Source organism: Gracilinanus agilis, chromosome 5 (assembly GCF_016433145.1).
Source record: "Gracilinanus agilis isolate LMUSP501 chromosome 5, AgileGrace, whole genome shotgun sequence".
NCBI classification, from domain to species: Eukaryota; Metazoa; Chordata; class Mammalia; order Didelphimorphia; family Didelphidae; genus Gracilinanus; species Gracilinanus agilis.
This window is the reverse complement of record NC_058134.1, coordinates 39,850,170-39,872,817: the sequence shown is the minus strand read 5'-3', so window position 1 is coordinate 39,872,817 and position 22,648 is coordinate 39,850,170. Positions and strand designations below refer to the sequence as shown.

Below are 22,648 nucleotides of genomic sequence, written 5' to 3'. Positions count from 1 at the left end.
ACCAGCACATGCAGAGAGTTGCTTTCTGGTTCAGTCTGCTGCAAACTTGCTCCATCTTAGCTAATAGGCATCTATGGGTATCTTGATGCCCGGCCACATATGTTAGCACAAATCCTTTCGATATCTAAGTCCTATTGGGATATTCTCTCACTCTGTCTCTCTCTCAGTCTCTCTCTCAGTCTCTCTCTCTCTCTCTCTCTCTCTCTCTCTCTCTCTCTCTCTCTCTCTCTCGCTCTCTCTCTCTCTCTCTCTCCCCCTGCCAAGAGACAATGGATCTCAGATGTTATGAGATTGGATTCAATTTAGTAAGCCTTAGAAGAAAAAAGATTGGAACACCAGTAGATCTAACCATTCAAACAACCTAATCATGTTTGCTGCCAGAATTTCCCAGGGTCCAAGAGGGAATAAAAAGCAGAAGTGAGAGTCACCCTGACTTCTTCCCTCTGGTTAGGTTCAGCATTTCAGGTAGATGCTTGCACCATCATTCTCTCACGAATACTCTGACTAAATCTGAGAACCAAGGGGAAAGAACAGCCAGAAGAGGTCCAATGTTTGGGGCCAGCTACTTAAACATTAAACAAAAACATTAGAGGGAAAAAAAGAAGAAAAGACACAGGGCCCATAAACACTTTGAAGAACTTGGCTAAAGAAATATCCTTGGGGGTGAGGAGGTGGGGGGACAGTCTACTTTGTTTACACAGCAATTGTGAATTGATCTATTTCTTGGGAAACTTCCCACTTCCGAGACACTGAGAACTTGCTAAGTTTTGCAAGTCTTATAAACTATTTCTTAAAGAAATCCTGGTAACTTTTCTCATGGTCCCTTAATGGAACCCGTTGAGCAAAGAAAAAAATTCCAAAGGTACATTCTATTACTATATTTTCACAACCAGGTTTGAAGCAGAGCAATGCATTATCAAAGCCAAAGAAAAGCTCATCTCTTTTGCCTGCTTCCAGTTTTTTTTAATCGTCAAGAAGCATCCTATTCAGATGACGGGGGCAAAAGAATGCATGACAGTAGTAGGGAATGGTATTTGTTAAGCACCTATTATGTCCCGAGAAAGGCAACCAAGATGGCAAAGGACCTTGAATCCATATCATGTAAGGCCCAGTTGTTTAACCTGGAGAAGTGAACACTAAGGGAGAACCTGATAGAGGCCTGCAAGAATCTAAAAGGCTATCAGACTGTTTGGTTTGGTCCCATAGGGCAGAATCAAAACTATAGGTTTAAGTTATAAAAACTTTACTTTTTAGGCTTGATGTGAGGGAAGAAATGGGGAGAGGGAAGGATAGGAGGTGAGAAAGTGGGAGAGAGAGAGAGAGAGAGAGAGAGAGAGAGAGAGAGAGAGAGAGAGAATATGAATATGAGAATGGTATCAAAGGGACATCCAGCTGGAAATGTTCAAAAGATAGTTGGTGATGCAAGAATGGAACTGAAGAGAAAGATTTAAGTTTGATATATAGAATAGCAAAGGAATCTGCATAGAAGACAATGACTGAACCTGTATCAGTTTATCAACATCATCATTAGGTTTTCTAGATGGTCTTCTGGAATGGTGGGAACCAAAGATTTCATGACCCTGGGCCACTTTGATGATGAGCAACTATTATGGACATGAGTGCGCTGGTCTTTGGACTGGACACTCCATTGTTGGGCTTATATTAGAAGCCTTCTTGCGCTGGTCAGGAATCAGACTCCCAAGCCACTTCCTAGATATTTCTGCACCGGGCTACCTATGTTGCGCCCTCATCCTCAGTTCCTTGCCATATTGTCATGAGTGTACCTTTCCCTCTGGGTGTTATTTTTCCCCTTTAGAACATAATCTCCTTGAGGGGAATGACCATTCTGCCTATTTATATTTGTATTCCCAATGTTTAGCACAGTGCCTGACATTTAGTGAGTGCTTAACAAGGGTTTCCATCTGTCTATCTATCTCTCCATCCATCCATTCATGCCTTCCCAGTTTTACAGAACCTACTAGAGTTTATGCTCCATTGTCATAACCTTTTAAGCACAGTCACTTTCATGCCACAATAAGAAACCAGGAGGGTTTCAGTAAAGGAGGAGTTAGAAATAAATGAGTGTTTTAGGAAGGCTATATCATTTTCACTTTTCATATTTTCATTTGTATAACAGATTCATTTGCAAAAAAACTTGAATATGAATTAATATAGTTTAATTACTTTGCCACTAGGTGGTACTCTAGTAGCTTATGGTTGAACTTCCTGTGGTGCCTTCAAGAGGTGCTCATGAAGAGGTATGAAAAAAATGCAAACTTATATTTTCATAAATTAGTCAAGCCATTAATTAGCAAATCCTTTGATTTTGTTACTAACTCTTTACAATTTTTTTCCTTTACCTTCCATATTAGAATCAAAACTATGTATGGGTTCCAAGGAAGAAGAGACATAAGGGATAGCAGAAGAAAGATAAGAAGATAAGATACAATGGGGATTAAGTGACTTGCCCAGGATCACACAGCTGGGAAGTGTCTGAGGTCTGGACTTGAACATAGGACCTCCCTTCTCTAGGTCTGACTCTCTATCTACTGAGCCACTTTGCTGTCCCCATTACTAACTTTTAATAATGTAAGCATCTGATCATCTCTGGTCAATCATACAAAGAAAACAAATCAAAGGGAAAAAAGAGATCAATCACCCCATTTCCCTAATTGCATGATGTCCAAGTAGAAATGGTGTTTTTAACAAAGATTGAGAGATGGAAGTGGTGTTGGTAATCTTTCTCCTTGTTAATTTATGTTTTCCTTTGAAGCTATGAAGGAGCTCCATTCATGTTGATCTCCAGGCACCATCATGGCTACTACAAATCTTGGGCATTCTTTATTACTGGAGTTTATCATAAATAAAGGTAATTTCCTCATCACTCTAATGATTGTTTTCCATGAAATAAAAACAGCAGTTACATTCATTACTGGGATGCCAAACTTCTTGATCTTAGTTCTCCCTAAGTGAGGATAAGATGACTTCTCCTCTGCTACATTGTTCAGTTCGTGGGAATGGGGTATGGGCTAGAAATAGAAGAAACCTTGGATGTGCTTAAGGTAAAGGTTCTTAACCTCAGTTCTACAGATAGATCCTTAGAGGATCCAGAGATATATTTCATGGGAACTTGGATGGGGGGAAAATGTAATTTTCCCCCTAACTTTTCATTGATATTTGACAGTTTCTTTAATTATAAGTTTGGAAAGAGGAAAGGGAAGGAGAAGGGGAAGGGGCAGGGGATGAGGACAGGATTTATTAATCATCTACCCTGCAAAAGGCATAGAGATAAGGACTTTACCAATATGAAATCTCATTAGTTAAGGCTCATAAATCTTTACCTAACGTGCTCATGACTATCTACTAATTTGCTTTCTCACCTATTGCTAGGCTATAGTAAACAATAATTTTCAAACGATGAGCACCAATTTAGTAAGCCAGGGCTTCTATGGCAACCAAAAGCTATCAAAGGTTTTAATATTAGTAGGTTCTTTACTAAATTGAATTCTTACAAAAACATTTCAACATTAACCTCTACAGTTTGAAAGGTTAATATAAACTTCTTAAGGGCAGGGACTAGATCTCTCCTAGAACTCAGTACAATGCCTTGTACATAAAAGTTTATTAATGCTTGCTGAATGAATGATCACCATGCTTTTCTCCACACACGATGTCCACATTTCACATACTTCCCTTTCTCATATCAAGCCTTCTTTGCTGGAAATAAAATCAGTCAGAAAGATGAAGTAGAGAAAAATATCCTGACTCTAAATTTCTCACATTTACATAGAAAAGATCTCTGTCATTTCAAACTCAAAAGGGCATAACCCACATACATCATTAGAAAGCACTGGGATGAACAGAACAATCTGGCAAACTGGGGACCAAAGATGCAGGGGAAGGAGATTAGAGACATGAGCTTGAGGAAGAGAAGAGGAAAACAAGCAGTAGGCCAAGTACTAGTTCAAAGATTACTTACTGCTTCTACCACGTGGTGTGCAGATATTGCGCACTATTCTTTTTTTGATCTTTTTCAGCTCATCAAAGTTATCAATTGTTAGTTTTTTGTCCGATGTTCCAGTTATCTGAATGAGTTGCTGCTCATCCACGTCGCCAATGCCCAAAGAATATATGTCAATTCCTTTCCTTCTTATGTCTTCGGCAGCCTTGGCCACCTCATCTTGGGACTGGCCATCAGTGAGGACCAATAAAACTTGCTGGGTGCCCACATTTATTCTGCTGCCCATCTCTGGTCGGAAATATTGCTCCACTTGTCTCAGCGCAGCGCCAATGTGGGTATTTCCAAAGACCTGTTGAGTCATTTCGATTCGAGTGGAAACTTCCCCCTCACTGGTGAATGACCCCAGGAAAAACTCAGACTGGTAGATATGACTGAACTGAGCCAGTCCGACATGTACTTTGCTAGGTCCGATGTCAAAGTCATCCACTACTGACACTAGAAAATCCTTCATCTTCTTGAAGTCTTCTGGATGTATGCTGTTAGAACCATCGATGAGGAAAACAAGATCTGCCTTCTCCAGAAGGCATTCTGAAGGGAGAGAGAAAAGTGGGAAAAATCGAATTTTAATGCTACTTTCATGCTTTAAAAAGTGGGTTGGAGAATTTTAAAAAACAACAACTTTTAGTCGGATTTAGAAAGCTTGCCTTGTTGAATTAATCAGCAATTACGAATATGGATACCACACAGCTGAGCCACTTATGGAATATTGGAACATTTATGGAGTGTTGAAAGAATGATCTCAACTTACTCTTAATGTTCCCGATGCCATTTTCCATGACTCCCATAACTGGAGTGAATTGTCATGGCAATCTGCTCCCTTTTCTAATGCCCATCTTTGTCTATTATGAAACAGCTAGTGGGAGCTGGGAAGAACCAAAGGTGTGTATACACATGCATGATTAGCCCTGGCCACCCTGGCTTTTGTTATCTGTATATCCTGCCATCTTAAGAGATTTTCAAATCCTAAACAATAACTGGCTTTCAAAGGTCAGATTAATGAACATGACTTGATCCCCAGGGGATCCACAAAATTTTTTCAGCTCACATTCTAGTTCATTTGGGAAAATGCTTCCTTTTTTTTTTCTGGACACTAGGATTATTTCCTTGCACCATAATCCCCATAAGAGAAAAAAGACGCCAACCTTAAGAACCTTGTGCCATTATGAACAGGAAAGTGAGGTATGCTCTGCTGTGACCCCTCCCTCCCCTCCATATGCTATATGGTGTTCTGGAGCTGGCTTAAACTAGCCCCTGAGTTGATTCTTAAATTTTCTTTGTGAGCATTTATACCTCTGAAATCTGTGCAATAAATCAGGGTTTGATTTCATTATTTTAATTGATAGTTTAAACTTAAGAAAGTGATGAAGAGAATGTAACCTTTCAGATTAAACTTAAAAGGGTATATGCATACATGGTTTGGTTTGGTTTCTACCTAGAGAGCTAAAGCTGATTATTAAAATTTACCAGCATACCCCAGAGAATCATGCTAACCTTTAGGGGAAGAAAACAGAAAAAATTCACAAAATAGTAGAAAATATCTAGAAATCAGAATGGTTTAAAAAAGCATCAATCAAAACAGGGGAATCCTGACTTCATAGCAGTTTATTTGAAAAAGACTTGGGGTTTGGGTTGACTGCAAAGTGGGCTAATAACGTGAAGCCAAAAAAACCGAGAGTTAATTATCCTGCTATGCTCAGCTCTGGTTAAACCACACTTTCAGAGTTGTATTAAATTCTGAGCACCACATTGTAAAAGGAACAATGCCAAATGGGAGTGTGTCCAGGGGCGGATAACCAGAAACAAATATTTGGAAATCATGTTGTACAAGGGATGGCTTAAGGAAAAACTATTTAGTCTGGAAGAGAGAAAGGGTACAGCCACCATCTTCAGAACAAGTTCTGAGTAGTGGAAGTCCCAGGAAGGAAACTTTCAGATTAAAGCAAGACTTAAGACTTTTAAAGTCTTAGAGTTTTTTCCAAAACAGAATGGTTGACATACAGGGCAATGAGCCTGAGAATCATCTGTCATTGCCACTGCAGAAAGTAGCTGACATACTTGAGAATCTGTTCTCCAGATCTCTAGAGGTCTCAGAGACAAATACTCATCATTCGACTTTGACACTGAACATGTGCTCTGTGGCAGGAGCTCAGACTCGATGACCTCAAAGGTCTAGGATTCTATGATTCCATGTAGTATGCCTCCTGCCTCCTAATGGAGAGCCAATAGACTCAAGATGCAGAATGAGATAGACATTTTGGGACAGCCAATCCAGGAATTTGTTTAGCTCAACTCTACATAGTTATTATAAGGGCTTTGTTTTATACATTTTTTTCCCAATGGGGAGAGTCAAGTGTATATACACATGTGATGGGGAATAAAATCAGCAGGCTAGGTAAGAGAAGTCAACATCATGATTTTTCCATTTTCCCTAGACCAAGAAGAACCCTCCATCCAATGACATCCACTCCCATTTTGTTTCCCTGGCTAATCCTATAACAGAAACTCGATTGTATAAGCTTACCCACTTTGGAAGGACCACAAATACTGTCTGACACATTTCTGAAGATTCCCTTCAGGCCCCCAAAGGTTTCCACAAAGAAATACTTGTCAGTCGACCCAGCCATTGCCAAAAGTTCTTCAGTATTCGCTCCTGCAATTCCCACCGCCAGGATGAGAATGCCTTTGTCCCTTAAAGCCTTGGCCGTGGCATTGAGTAGGTTGGCATCATGGGATTCGCCATCTGTGATCACGATGAGGACCTGGGGCACTTTTTGGTGGATGCGGCTGCCCCGTGCCTCAGTGAACATGTGGTCCGAGAAGGCGAGGGCTTCAGCCGTGTACGTATTTCCTCCTTTAGGGTAATCGTTCTGGAGAACTGAAATCACTTTGGACTTGGTGTCATGCTCATCGAGATAAAAAAGAATCTCGGGATCGTCGGAGTATTTTAAGGCTCCAAACCGAACTCGATTCTGGCCAACGTCGGCTTTTTTCACCAGCTTGATCATGAACTCTTTCATAATGTTGTATTCATCATGGTCTATACTGCCAGAGCTATCGATGATGAACACTACATCTAAAACTTCTATTTGTTTACATTCTGAAAGAGAAATAGGAAGGAAAACAATGATGTAAATTATTAAGATTACTTCCTGAAGCCTCATCATGCCCCTTCACCCTCCCCTTTCCAGCATCCCTTTATGTGTTGCCTTCCTCTTTAAAAAATAAACTCTTACTGATGCAAAATGAATTGAGCAGAACCAGAAGAACTCTGTATAAAGTAACAACAATATTTTTTTTAATGAACAACTGTGAATGTCCTAGTTATTCACAGCAAAACAGTGATCCAAGACAATCTCAGAAACTCATGATGAAAAAGCTATCTGCCTGCAGGGAGCTGATGCCTTCTGAATGCAGACCAAATCACTATCTTTCCTTTTTTTTGTTTGTTTGAGATCTCATCCACAAAATGACTAATATGGAAAAATATTTCATATGATTGCATATGTAAAATCTCTATCAGATTGCTTATCATCTCAGGGAGAGTAGGGCTAAAAGGATTGAGAGATGGAGTGGGAAAGGAGGGAGAGAATTTGAAACTCAAAACTTTTTAAATGAATGCTAAAATGGTTTTTACGTGTAACTGAAGAAAAATAAAATATTTTTTAAAATTTTAAATAAAATTTAAGCTCTGTGAAGGCAGAGAATGTCTTGATTAGTTTTATATGCATGGCTAGTGCTTAGCCCAGACCCTGGAAAATAGTAAGTGCATAATAAATCATTTATCTGGGTAAATGCTTTTATCTATTATAGGCCAACTAATAGTTCTTTTCTTCATTTTATTTTTGCTTACTTTTTCTAGAATCTGGGATTCAAGCAATGTGTCTAATTGTGGACCCCCTTCCTTTGGACAGTAGCAACAAATACACAGAAATCCTCTTCATTAAGCATGTTTTCAGAGCAAAGACTAGCCATAGAAATAGCAGGAATAAAACTGTTAGTGAATTTTTGACTTTATTAAATAAAAATTTATTGGAATTTTCCATGTATAAAGAGTTCATTTTACATATGCTTTCTTTTACTTAGCTTTGGCTTGGTGTGGTTCTTTATTTCTTTCCCAATCAGTGTGAACCCAAGATCTTACTCTTATGATAAACTTTGGGGAGAATGTCCAAATGAAAATGAACTTGGTGACATTTTTTCACATTTCTATTGTGACTGGCTTACCAAGCCTACATTTTCTCTCTGATTTTATGGAAAATTTTTTTCCATTAAAATAATTCAGTTTTCCATAAAAAATCCAGTTTTTAAGACTGGATCTCATCATCGAAATGGACCCATTTCTTGTTTGGCCCCTACCATGGGGCTCCCATCGACTTTTCCATAATTAGATCACTCCAAAGAAAATTAGAGTAGCAAAGATGTAATAATATTTAAGCCATCAGCAGAACTCACTCGAGGGTCTTAAACTAGAGAATCATGGGTCCTCATCATGTTTTTGTTCTTTGAACCTCTTTCAACAACAACAGTCAAAAAATATGTTGTGAACCTCCAAGCTAATTTAACAAATGCCTATTGATATACTTAGGCAATTATATTCTGCGTAAGGTACCATTGAAGAATTCTTAGCATCAATCCCTCGAACCTTTGTCACCAAACCCTACTGGGGTCATGAGCCACTTGAATGATAGCCATTGGAACAGAATATTCCAAAACTTAACTAATTCACCAAAAAGAACTTCAAACAATTCAGTGCCCTCAGAAAGGGCCAAATTGCTAGCGCATGTTTCTTGCTCAATAATGCTATCAGCACCACTGAAAATATGCTGATGGCTGGGCATAGCTTGAACAAGGTCTCCCATCTCAGAGGTCTAAATAATACAGGTTTGCCCAAAATGTTGATGGGTCAGTTTCAAGGTCTCCCTAAGAGTTCAAATTGTTGATAGTTCAGGGAACTAGAATGTTAAATAAAGGACCACACTGGTACTCCCTAAATAAATGTTATCCTCTAGCATCATATTATCAATAGTAAAAATTTTGGGGAATGAGGCAAGGAGGTATCCTGGAAATAGTATTGGTCTAGAGTCAGGATGACTTGGGTTCAAGACCAACTCTAAGACTTACTATCTTGAGGGCTTCAAAAAAGTCATTTAACCGTATCAGCCTCAGATTCCTCATTTGCAAAGTGAGGATAACACTGACCGGTCTAATCAATAGCCTCAGATAACATAATATGAATCTGCAAACCTTGAAAGCCTATATGAATATTAGATGCTATTATTCTTTTGCCTAATATTTGCATAATTCTTCACAGTTTTCATAGTACTTCCATTTGGCAAAGACATTGTTAGAGCAAAATGTAAAAAATAAAATGAAACATTGAGAAAAAGAATCATGTTATTCAGATTCTTTAAAATATATGGGATTGATTACACTAGTTAGTGATAACTATGGCGACAAAAGTAATCGATGGATAATGGATGGAGAACTGGCCTCAGGGTCAAAAAGGCTGGGTTCAAGTCTTGCCTCTGACATTTAATGGCTGTGTGACCCACCCTGGGCAAGTCACTTCATCTCTTAGTGTACCAGTAGTACTTAGTGTAACTCCACAAGATTATCAGTTGGAGTGTAAGGGCTCAGCTGTATTGGGGGAGAGAGCTTCTTCACTGGGAGTTTACTATACCAATGAAATAAAAGGTTGAGACTCCCCCAAAACAGCAATGGAAAAGGGCTTTAGATAGATAGTTTAGAATTCTCTGATTATTTAATGGCAGGCTACACTGTTAAATAAAATACTATTCAAATAAAAACAAAAAATTATTTCTGAGGTCTAAAGAATTAGTCCAAACATTACTCGTTTTTAACTAAACAGTAATAAGGTTTAATAGAATAGATGCTGGGCTCAGAGTCAGGAGAGAGCTAGGTTTAAATTTCATCTCTGATTTTTTCAATCTTTCTCTAAAATCACACACGTATGACCCAGTCCAAACAGCCTATCTTCTGTCCCCAAAACAGAACATTCCACATTCCATTTCTCATCACCATGTCTTTGTTCCCTCATGTCTCGAATGTATTCCCTCCTAACCTCTGCCTCTTAGAATTTGTAGGTACCTTCTGAGCTCAGTTCAAAAGCTAGAAAGCCTTTCCTGGTCACTTCAAATTCTTATTATTTCTCTCCCAATAAAACCACCTTAAAGTTTTATTCACCTATGTGCATGTCGTCTCCCCAAGATACTTAAGGACAACAGTGTTTTGTATTGGTATCTCCAGCACCTGGCATAGTGTTTGGCACAGAGTGGTCACAATAAAAGCTTACTGACCAACCGATTATGCGACAATGGGCAAGTCACACTCTTTCTTGGTCTTAGTTTACTCATCTGTAAAATAGGGATAAAACTACTTATAGTCCTTAGCTCATAGGGTTGTCGTGAAAATTCAATGATATATGAAGTTCTTGATAGAACTTAAAATATTATATAAATATTAGCTGCCACTCTTGATAGCATCTGGGAAGTATATGGGATATGATCTTGGAATGTGCTATATGAGATCTGACCCATCGGAAGAGACTAGTGCAAGGAGCTGGTGAAAACTGCTCACCTTCCCGGGGGTTACATATGCCAAAAATGAGGTCATCTTCTATGTGCTTAAGAATATCGAAAGTCTCAACATAAAAAACCATTTCGGGTCTCCCACTGATTTCCACAAGCTGGGTTTCATTGGCGCCATATACGCCCACAGAGTAGATAATTACGCCATCTTGCCGAAGAGCCATAGCTGGGTCCTTGACGGGATCCTGTGATTCTCCATCTGTGATGAGGATGAGGAACTTTCTGACATTGGGACGTGCCCCCTTGGAGGGATGGAAGTAGTCGGACACAAATTTCAGGGCGCTTCCCGTCAGGGTCTCCCTGTCTATGTGAGACATTCTGTCTATTGCTTCAGAAATTTCACGTTGGGTCCGATATCTATCGAGCTGAAATTCTTCTTTGTTCATGTCACTGAATTGGACGATGCCAACCTGTACTTGGTCTTCTCCAATCTGAGACTTGTTCACTAGGTTTTTCATAAATGCCTTCATTTTCCCGAAATTTTCAAGTCCTATGCTTCTAGAACTATCCACCAGGAACATGACATCAGCTTTCACGTCTTTACAAGCTGCGTGAGACAAAAATAAGGATGTTTATCCAAGCCTCCAAAAATATTAAAATACAAATACATAAATAGGGAGAATTATACACCCAGGTGTGTTCAATTTAAATGCCAAATGCCTGACAATTAGTCAAATACTAAGCAAAGAAAAAATCAAAGATCACGGAGGCAGGAACATTTTAAAAGTAGTTTCCTTTGGCGTGTGATCTTAAAGTGTTGCTATGAGGATATAGTATGGTCTAACAGAAAGTATGCTGGCTCTGGAGACAAGTAGATGCATACAGTCTGTGTGCCTTTGGGTAAGTCTCTTAAACCAACCTGGGACTCCAAGCCCTTCTCTGTAAAATAAGAGCCCCTAGGTCTGTTCAAGTTACAGATTTATGATACTATGAAAACATATGAAAGAGGTGCAACTAGGTGGCTTAGTGAATAGAGGACAACTTGGGTTCAAATCTGGTTTCAGACACTTCCTAGCTGTGTGGCCCTGGGCAAGTCACTTAACCCCAATATCCTAAACCTTACTGCATTTCTGCTAGGAATTGATACTTAATATTTTTTCTTTTTTTTTAAAAACCCTTACTTTCCATCTTGGAATCAAAACTGTGTATGGGTTCCAAGGCAGAAGAGTGGTAAGGGTAGGCAATGGGGGTTAAGTGACTTGCCCAGGGTCACACAGCTGGGAAGTGTCTGAGGCCAGATTTGATCCTAGGACCTCTCATCTCTAGGTCTGGCTCTCAATCCACTAAGCTACCCAGCTGCACCTCCCCCACTTAATATTGATTCTAAGACAGAAGGAAAGAGGAAGGAAGGAAAGAAGGAAGGAAAGAAAATGTATAGGAAGGAAAGAAAATTAATTAATTATAACAAAGGCAAAATACTCCTCTGTATTTGCATTCTTTCAAAATGCTACTCCTGCGATTAAATGAGATAGACTTTGCTACTAACAGTGACAGAATGATCCAAGACAGTTTTGAGGACTTATGAAAAAGAATGCTATCCACCCCTCAGAGAAAGAACTGTGGGAGTAGAAATGCAGATGGAAAAAATGATTTATCACTTGTTTATTTGGGTATCTGATTTGGGGTTTTGATTTTATAAGATTATTCACTTACAAATATGAATAATATGGAAATAGGTTTTGAGCAATAATATATGTATAGCCCAGTGGAATTTCTTGTCAACTCCAGGAGAGGGGAGAGACACAACATGAATCATGTAACTTTGGAAAACACATGAAAATTAGTTATTGGAATAAAGATAAAATTTAAAATTGTAATAGGAAATAGACTTTAAAAGTAGGAAAGAAAAGCTTTCCTACTTTTAAAGTCTATTTCCTATTACAATTTAAAAAAAATTATTTACTTAAAAAATGTTGTTCCCACAGAATCCCATCTAGCAAGACAGGCAAGAATCTGTGCAATTAAGTCAACATAGGGAAGTTTTCCCATATATGCCAAATAAAAACAGAATTCCCACTCTTTTGACATAAATAGGAACAATACTTGCTTTTTTATTTAATTTGTTCATGAAAACATGAGGATGAAAATTCCTACATTGCCAACACAGTGCCTAGAACACCCATAGCATTTAATAAGTGCTTGTTGATGGATCGACTGTTTGATACATTAAGAATACACATGAAGACAAATTCTGACGCCCTCCCCTCCAAAAAAAAAAATCAGTGCCGAGGACTTCAGAAAAATGTTCCTCTTACCTTCTTTGGAACAGATTCCTTGAACAACTTGATTTTTTATGTCTTTCAAAGAATCAAAGTTATATACATAGTAAACTCTCTTTTCAGTTCCCGCAATTTCTAGCAACTGGGTTCGGTTTGCATCCTTGACGCCAATGGCATACACATTGATGTGTTCTTCCTTAAGTTTTTTGGCAGGCTCCAAGACACTGTCATCCGACATTCCATCTGTCAGGACAATCAAGTGACAGGGCACTTTGTTCCCTCTCTGTCTCTTTGCTCTTTGTAGAAGCCCAAGAGTGAAATCCAGGGCTGCACCGGTATTGGTGTTGCCGCCCATCTGCCAGATGTTGTCAATAGCTTTTCTCAAATCATTTTTGTTTGAGTATTTGTTAATCTCGAATTCCAGTTCCTGACTGTGTGAATACTGAACAGCTCCAACTCTGACTTTATAGGGTGCTATGTTGAACATTTCTACTATTTCTGACAGAAATGCCTTCATTTCCTGGAAGTCTGTTGGGTAGATACTTCCTGAGCCATCGATGAGGAAATAGATGTCAGCTTCTTCAGTTTCTACACAACCTGTAATGGAATAAAAGTGAAATGTAACAATGCAATTGGGGAAAAAAAAGAAAAGGTAGAGGCTGGTGGGAAGTGGAGACAGATGAGCCTTTTTAAGACAGAAAAATGGAAAAAATTTCTTTGGGCTTTAAGGAAATGCTTTACAATATCAAAGAGTAAAACTGAATTTCTTAGAATTTTTTAATCCAGTCAAAACAAATTATCCTGTTACTACAGAACCACTAGGGTAGCTGATGACCATGAATTACCAGCTGGATCAACATAGAGGTGCATAAGAAGTAGAAAAGATGTATAGACATTGAAAAGTGAAGATTAAATCAATAGTTTTCTAACTGCCTCATTAGAGACACAGGTTTTCTTTAGGAAGCTTGAACACATTACTATGTAAAGACTAACTTTTAAAAGCATAGCTTTGAACATGTCACTTCTTGTTTGATCCAGACAACCGCCTTTGATGGCTCCCCATTACACAATGATGGAAGGATTTTTAATGACTTGGTGCCAACCTGCCTTTCTGGTCTTCCCTTTTACCATTTCCTTTCTTCAATTTTATACTTTAAAGCAAACTGGCCAAACTGGTCAAAATGTCCTCCTATTTTCCATCTCTATGTGTTTATTTAACTTTCTTCTCTCTACTGGAATCACTTCTTCCCCTTTCCTTTATGTCCCCTCTACCTAGTTCCCCTTCCTCTAATTACAACCCATCCTTCAAAGCCCATTTCAAAATACCGCATCTTCCATGAACTCTTCCATGATCTCCCTTCTCTGAACCTTCCTAACCCTCTGCTCTTCTCCCATTGTCGTTTCACATTCTACCTTCTATTTGAGAGGCAGTTTGGGGTAGTAGAAGACTGGCTTTGGCATCAAAAAGAAAGAACTACATTTGACTGCAACCTCAGATACTTGCTAAGCTATGAGACTCTGGAAAAGTCACTTAACCTGCCTCAGCTTCAATTTCTTTACCTGTAAATGGTGATGATAATAGCAGCACCCATCTCACAGGGCTTGATGGGAAGACTGAATGGGATAATATATTTAAAGCACTTTGCAAATGTCAAATAACTAGAAAAATGTTGGCGATTGCTATTATTATCCTGTGAGATTTGTATACATGCTTCGTCTTTCTTACTTTGGCTATATGCTCCTTCTGATCAGGCCCCACAGCTTGTCAGTGCCCTCCACTGTACTCTACAGCTTTCTTGGTCTTCTTTATATGCACCACTTCATCACCTGTGTCTACGACTTTGCATGGGCTATTCCCCATCATTGTAATGCAAACCTTTTCTGCCATCACTTCTTAGAACACAATTTTTTAAAATCTTTACTATCTGTCTTAGAACCATTCCAAGGCAGAAGAGTGGTAAAGGCTAGGCAATTGCAGTAAAGTGACTTGCACAGGACCACACAGCTAGGAAGTGTCTGAGGCCAGATTTGAACCCACAATCGAGCCACCTAGCTGTCCCCTAAAACCCTCAATTTTTTTCACAGCTCAGTTTAAGGGTCGCTTCTCCATGAAGCCTTGCCTGATCTCTCCCTTCCCTCCACCAGTTACTAGTTCTTTCCCCCTAAAGTTGCCTTGCATTTCTTTTGCATGAATTTATACTTCAGATGTTGTTTCCCCCTACAGAATATAAATTCCTTAGAGGCAAGGACTAGGTCACGTCTGCCTTCCTGTACCTAGTACAGTGCTTCCACGCGATAGGCACTTAATAAAGGCACTTGTTGATTGATTAGCTTCATATTTATTGGTTAAGTGAATGTTGAATAACTTGTCGGCATACTGAAGTAAGTGGCAATTGTGGCGGTGGGTGTCTCTCTCTATCTCTCTCTACTTGCAAATGTCTCTGCACAGCTATTGCTCTGCTAGTTAATCTATGAACCCCTAAGACTCTGGTGCTGTGATTCTCATCCTTTCTCCCACCATCCCTAGATATTTATGTGCTACATGCACTGTTTGTTCATTAGGAGGTACTTTTTAATCTTCTGAAAGAAACAAACACATAAATGTCTTTGACAAACAATCCCTACAGGATGAAAATGTAATCATTGGTCCTTCCCATCAAGCCGATTTCTCTTTTCCCAAATGGAATCATACTCTCGGATAAGCCTATCAATTAGCAATAGGTATAGGGAAAGAGAAAAGGAAAGAGAAAAATGAAAGAAGGAAAAAGAAAAGGCAGGAATTGGGAGTAGAGGGGAAAGATGAGAAAAAGAGAAAAGAATGGTCAGAAGAGATAATAGAGGAAGGCACTCTGGAAGAGTCTGCACCCTTTTGGAAATAGGGATGTACCTTTAAAGTCATAAAAAAAGAACTGGAAAGCTTCTGCAGCTAGATAATGCAATGATTACAGAAGTGGACCTAGAGTAAAAAAAGACCTGAGTTCAAATCCACTCTCAGATACTTCCTGGCTGAGGAACCTGAGGCAAGATTTTTTTTTTACTCTGACTTCCTCAGTTTCCCCATCTGTGAAATGGTGATTATAGTAGCACCTATCTCCCAAAGTCATTGTGAAGATCAAATGAGATAATAATTGTAAAGGACTTATCATCACAGTGCCTGGAACACACTTGATAGGCACTTGATAAATGCTAATTTCTTTTATTCTGCTGTTTCCTCCACCTCGACTATTGGTTACACTTTCCCCTCAAGTAATTTTTTTTAATCTTTATTTTCTGTCTTAGAATTGATGCTAAGTATTGGTTCTAAGGCAGAAGAGCAGTAAGGGCTAGGCAATTGGGTTTAAGTAACTTGCCCAGGGTCACATAAGTAGGAAGTTTCGAAGGTAAAATTTGAACCCAGGACCTCCCATCTCCAGGCCTGGCTCTCAATCTACTGAGGCACCTAGCTGCCCACCTCCCACCTCTAAGCAGTTTTTGAATCATCTCAGACAAATGAAAAGAAGCTCAACCATTTACAGGATGCCCGAAATCAGGACAAGAAAGATATAATTACCAGCTTTGAGGTGTTCAGTCTGTTCTGATAGGATGGATACCTTATGCTGTATTTCACCTCTGAGTTTCTTTTGAAATGTCTGATTATGGGCTGCCAGGTCTGAAAATGTTTTCAGTTTGGAAAGATACTTTTCTGGAGGGTGAGATGATATCTGTCCTAACTGGGTATCATCAGAGCCCTCCAAGCCCACGGTGAACACAGTCACACCCTCACGCCGAAGGTCAAGAGCAGCTTCAGAGACGTTATCTTCTGAGGGTCTGTGAGCAACCAGAATGGCTATCTGGGGGACCCCCTGCATCCTCCGGCTGCCTTTCTGGACACTGAAGACTTCCTTCCTGAGCTTTGTGATGGCAGCTCCGGTGTAGGCTCTCCCAACCCTGGGAGACAGGTTCTGTATCTCTTGTAGAATCTCTGACTTGTTGGTCCCGGTGCTCAGGGAACGTATCACCTTTGTCTCATTGGTGTAGGTCACCAGGCCAATCCTCATGCAGTTCTCTTTCACATCGAAAGAAGACACGCTCTCTTCCAGGAATCCTTTAAGATACTCCAAGTTTTCCTGGGTGTCGTTGACATATTCGTCCAGGAGGAATACGACATCAGCCACAGAAGTGCCGTGACAAACTTGGGAGGAGGAAAAGAAAGAGGAGAGCATTCACTTGAGGTTATCTTATTGTTTCACATGAAAATTCTCACTAGTCCTGCATCTTTATTTTACATAAAAGACCTCAAACAAACACGGCCAATGGAGGGAACAGAAGCAAACAGTGTATAGAATTTTGGCCTCTAACATTAAAGCTTAGATTTCTTTTCTTTCTCTCCTAAAATAATATCAATGAATGCTGAACAGCATTTTTGAGAGGTTGTCATCATCAAAGAACTCATAGGCATCACCAAGAAATGATCAACAGGTGCTCTCATTCAACTGGATTTACCCAGAACTAATGAAAAATGCCTCCGAGTTGTTTTTCCTTTGGAAATATCCATTTAGAGCAATGACTTTATCCTTTCCATCTCTCCCCATGTGCTTAGTTATAAAGTGATTCCAAATAGAGTCAGCTTTCAATTATTCATCCCAATGATGGAGGGTAGAGGGGATCAATAAAAATCAGAGCAGCGAGGGGCCCACAAATATGTGCTTCTGAGATATGTGGATTTCTTTGGTGACATTTGCCATCTCAATCACTCAAAAGAAGCAAGGGAAAGATGTCTGTCAAGATATACACACACCACACACACAACTGAAAAACAAGATCAACTAGTTATATGGCAAGATCAAGGAATAACTGGTAGGGAGATGAGAGCTCTTCCTCATACTCTATTAGCATTCTCACCATGTTGAGAACTCAAGGAAGGCCCCAACTTGTTGGTGGACCTCCTGTGGGGAGAACTTATGGGAGGACATGGCCAAGAGTTGCACAGGATGGGCAGGCATAGATGGGCTATGATCTCCATCAATGGAAGGAATATTACTTCAAAGAGATCATAACTTTCCGAGTACATGAATAATTGTATCTTACTTAAGATGATATTAAAATTATACATCAACATATTAAAAGCATCATGCTTCTGAATATTAGTGAGTTACATAGCAGCATTAAGAACTAGAAGGGGTCCTTTGAAGTCATCTGGTTCAACTCCCTCTTTGACAGATGTGGAAACTGAGTCCCAGGAAAGAGAGTGGAGGGGGTAGAGGGAAAGAAAGAGAGAGGAATCTTGCCTTCTTCCACATCAGCATCATCTGCTCCTGCCTTATACTTTGCCACCTCCTTAATGATGCTGGTCATATTGGTAGAAAATGTGGCCACATCTCTCACTGTTCTAAGGTTGTAATGAAACTGAGACGTAGCCATCGTTTTTAGATTTTCTTCTGAAGCATTTTGCATCCCTAAAGTGATGATTTTCACCCCGTCTCTCTGCAAAGCCTTTGCTGGCCCTTCCACATCATCCTCTGAGTGGGCTGAAGCCAAGACTACCAGAACCTGCGGAAACTGGTTCTTGTCTCTTCCATTCATTGGGCCTGAGAAGTAGGTCTTGTGGACCTTCTCAAGAGCATTGCCTATTTGCAAAGATCCCCCCATGTAGGTGAAGTTCCTCTTGAGGTGGTTCAATATGGCATTTTTGGCCATGAAGGGGCTCAGCAGGAACTCCTGGTGTAGATCATCGCTATACTGGGCAAGGGCAATACGGAATTTTTTGGCCTCCACTGGCAGACTGTTGATCGTTTTGCTTAGAAAAGTTCTCACAAAGGGAAAGGACTTGCTCCCCATATAGTCAGAGCTATCCACTAGGAATACAACATCAGCAAACTCAGGACCTATAGAAAAAGAAATGAGAAAGTACCCATCAAACCATGAATTACTTTTATATTAATACCATCAAAATGTGTGAAGAGACAAATTCCCTTTTCTATTCTGACTTCCTTTTCAGACACCAAGTAGGAAGTGAGAGGAATGCCTTGAAATTAATTAATGACTTCTACAAAGGAAAACAGGGGCACTGAGGGCCAGCTTGGTGCAAAAGAAAGAAGTTTGGGCTTGGAGCCAGGGGACCGAGGAGACTAGGATAGCCTGACTTTCGTATCTCCTGGCTATGTGATCATATGTTGTTTTCAGTCACATCCAGCTCTTTGAAACCCCTTTGGGGGTTTTCTTGGCAAAGATTCTTGCTGGAATGATTTGCCATTTCCTTCTCCAATTATTTTACAGATAAGGAAATGGAATAGATTAGATATATAGATCAGACAGAAAGATAGAAGTAGAGTTAAGTGATTTGTCCAGGATCCCAAAGGTAGTATTTGGGGTTGAATTTGAACTCAGGTCCTCCTGACTCTAAGGGGGCATTCTATCCACTGTACCACCTGGCTGCCATGACTCCCTTTTTTTTTAAACCCTTAACTTCTGTGTATTGGCTCCTAGGTGGAAGAGTGGTAAGGGTGGGCAGTGGGGGTCCAACTGACTTGCCCAGGGTCACACAGCTGGGAAGTGTCTGAGGCCGGATTTGAACCTAGGACGTCCCATCTCTAGGCCTGACTCTCAATCCACTGAGGTACCCAGCTGTCCCCTGCCATGACCCTTTACAAGTCACTTAACCTGTCTGAGCCCAAGTTTTCCCCCTCTGTAAAATGTGAATTCTCTTCTCTGTCTCATGGAGTCGTGAAAAAAGCATTTTGTAACCCTACTATATAAAAGTGATTTTTTAAAAAATGTGGGTTGAGTCTTTTAAACATCTCATTTGTATTAGGCTAATTTTCTTGTTATAATTGATAAAAATGTTGCATATGCAACATACACAGTGAGATTTCAGTGGAGAATGTCTTGTGCTTATTTCTTTTTTAATAGAGCCCCAGATCATTGTTATGCTGGACAGGACAATTTGGATTTCACTAAAAATACCCAGGCAAGGTTACTGATGGAACTTCAAACTGGATGGACCTTTACTTTAACATGAATTCTAAAGCCCGGCATGTAGCCTTTCATTTCTATCTTCTTTTAAACAGATATTGCTTCTTTGCATGACTGCCCAGGTCTAACGTATATTAAACCCTTCTAAAGGCGAGGGAAGGGGAGGGAAGGAGATAGAGAATTTGGAACTCAATTTAAAAATTGTCAAACAATTGTTTTTACGTATCATTGAAAAATTTAAAATATATAAATTTAAACATATATTGCAGGGTGATTTGACAATATTTGAATGGTTAACACACAAAGTCTCTTGCTTAGCAACTCAACATTCTCCAACTGGTAAAGACAGTGCCTTGAAAGTCCTAAGCAGATGGGCTGCCTTTAACACTTTTTTTTTTAACATAACAATCCTACAGCCTGTTTATGTTATGTTCAGATGAATGTTTACATGCTGTTAATGTTTATGTGAGTCAACATTAACAGTCAGTCATTTATTATTCTGACAGAAATATAGCTGGAAGGGATTTTAGAGATCAACCAGCCCTTAAAGATGAAGAAACTGAGACTCAGGCACATTGTAACTTGATACAACTAAATGGAAGAGTCAAGATTTGAACTCAGGTCTCTCAATGCTTAGTCCATTGTTTCTTCCATGGAGGAGGAGGAGGAGGAAGAGGAGGAGAAGGAGGAAGAGTTAGAGGAGGAGGAGGAGAAGGAGAAACTAATATGTTACAAGTCTCAAAAAGGATAAAAATGGGAAACAGCTATATTGCCCATTGGTCAGAACACTGGACTTCAAATCAGAAAGACCTGGATTCCAATCCACCATCAGACACTAGCTGTGTAACCCTAGGCAAATTGTGTACCTCCCTCAGGCTCAGTTTACTCATCTGTAAAATGAGGATAATTTTTTTAAAAAACCTCACTCGGAGTTGTTGTCAGGATTGAATGAGGCAATATTTATAATGTGCTTTGTTAACCTTAAAATGGGGCAGTTTGGTGGCACAATGGATGCAGTGTTGGGCTTAGAGTCAAGCCCGGAATTTAAATCCTGCCTTCAATGCTTATTAGCGGTGTGATCCTGGGCAAGTCACTTCATCCTGTTTGTCTCAGTTTCCTCATCTAGTAAATGAGCTTGAGAAGGAAATGGCAAACCACTCAAGTATCTTCACCAAGAAAACCCCAAATGGGGTTATGAAGAACCAGACATGACTGAACAACAATAATAATCTCCATAACCTGGATTCACTTTTCAGCAAGAATTTTTTGGCGTTTCATTTTTTAAAAAGCTTTTTCAAGAGTTTCTTCGTATGTAATGTGACAGCATAGGTAGGGTACAAGCCTTATGCTAGATGATCACTAAGGTCCCTTTTAGCTCTAAAGAATATAATCTTTTGTTGTTTAGTCATTTTAAAGTCATGTCCAACTCTTCTTAGGAAATGATTATTTTAAGGATTCTCATGAAAAAAGAAAAAAATATTTCAATCCTTCTGTCTCACTCTGCCAATGACTTTAAACCCAGCTTTAGTTTTTGTTTCATGCATCATTTCTCTCTCTCTCTAGCATTCAGATAAAAGCATATTGCATAAAATGTTTAACACCTTGCCAAAAATGTTATTTATTACACCCCCTAAACTTAATTTCAGTTGATTTGAGATTTATTTGACAACCAACATCAGAGGGAAACCATCAATAAAAGACAGCAAATAATAAAGGTTTGCATGACTGGACCAGTGGGCCCTCCATCAGGGACTGTCACCTGGATTATACTTAAGACACAGGTACAACCACTGATAGGGTTCTAGAGAGATTAACTGGGAAAGGGAAACAGGGCAAAAATCAATCCCTTCCAACGCTCCCTCAGTCTAAAATGGGGCAGTTGTTGGGCATTTAGTCAAAATAAATCCCAGGCAGAGAGAGAAAGTATTTCCAAGCTCTCTAGGCCAGAATAATGACCTAATTCTGATAGAGAGAACTTTCATACAAAATTCCCAGAAGGCTTCACAGGGGTCTTATCTGAGAGTAAAAACACAGCCTTCATTGTGTCTCTCTGATCAGGGTCATATATCAGATGGTTCAGCATCTGGTATCAGCAGGTCAGATACAAGGAATATTAAGGAATAGATAAAATGAAACTGACAAATCTACCCCCCAAACCAGAAACTCTTGTGATTCCATCCATTTTTGTAATAAGATCAAAGACAAAAACAAGCATCACTTTACCAGCATCCTGGTTCACAGATACTCTGGTACAGAATATGATGATGAGGAAAAACAGAAGCATGTTCTTGTTGTGAGATCAGCACCACACACTTTATTTCTGAAAAGCCTAAAATAAAAACATAACAAAATGAACCAAATCACCATGATTATCTCACTAGCCCATTCTTACCAGACAACCCGGAATTTACAAATCACCTTCCTAAGTCTCAGGATTAAATTTGATCTGACCTTCCCCTCCATATATATGTACCAAAATATATATCATGGGAGGGCATCCTGAAATTTTTATAGGCATCTTCTTAAACCCCAGGAATAAATTAAATTGGACCCTCTCATGATATATGTGACAAAATCATTGCATATGAGTTATACATGAAGGTGTTCATTTTTAAAAAGAATATGTTTATAAAGGAAAAAAGTATAAGCTTTAAATTTTTTTAATTTTAAAAAATAGAATTTATTCCCAGGTATCTCAGTCTCTCCCTTTCCTCCCCATACCACAGGAGCATAAGCTTTAAAAAAAACTCAGAAACAGAAATGGCAAGGAGACAGCTGAGTATCTTTGATAATGATTAGTGGATGATCTTGAACTTTTTATTGAAATTAACCTGTTTGTGGACTTCCAG

General features: G+C 39.4%; 1 protein-coding gene across 1 annotated transcript in view; it reads right to left on the bottom strand.

Moving 5' to 3' along the window:
* COL6A6 (collagen type VI alpha 6 chain) overlaps positions 1 to 22,083 on the bottom strand; it is a 119,069-nt gene extending 96,986 nt beyond the window's left edge. The window contains exons 1-7 of the mRNA XM_044678894.1: positions 22,023 to 22,083; positions 18,116 to 18,712; positions 16,399 to 17,019; positions 12,885 to 13,445; positions 10,619 to 11,176; positions 6,543 to 7,118; positions 3,980 to 4,549 (exon numbers count right to left, since the gene is read on the bottom strand). Coding sequence (XP_044534829.1) covers positions 3,980 to 4,549; positions 6,543 to 7,118; positions 10,619 to 11,176; positions 12,885 to 13,445; positions 16,399 to 17,019; positions 18,116 to 18,712; positions 22,023 to 22,083 — 3,544 coding nt within the window. The remainder of the gene's footprint in view (positions 1 to 3,979; positions 4,550 to 6,542; positions 7,119 to 10,618; positions 11,177 to 12,884; positions 13,446 to 16,398; positions 17,020 to 18,115; positions 18,713 to 22,022) is intronic.
* Positions 22,084 to 22,648: the final 565 nt, after the last annotated feature.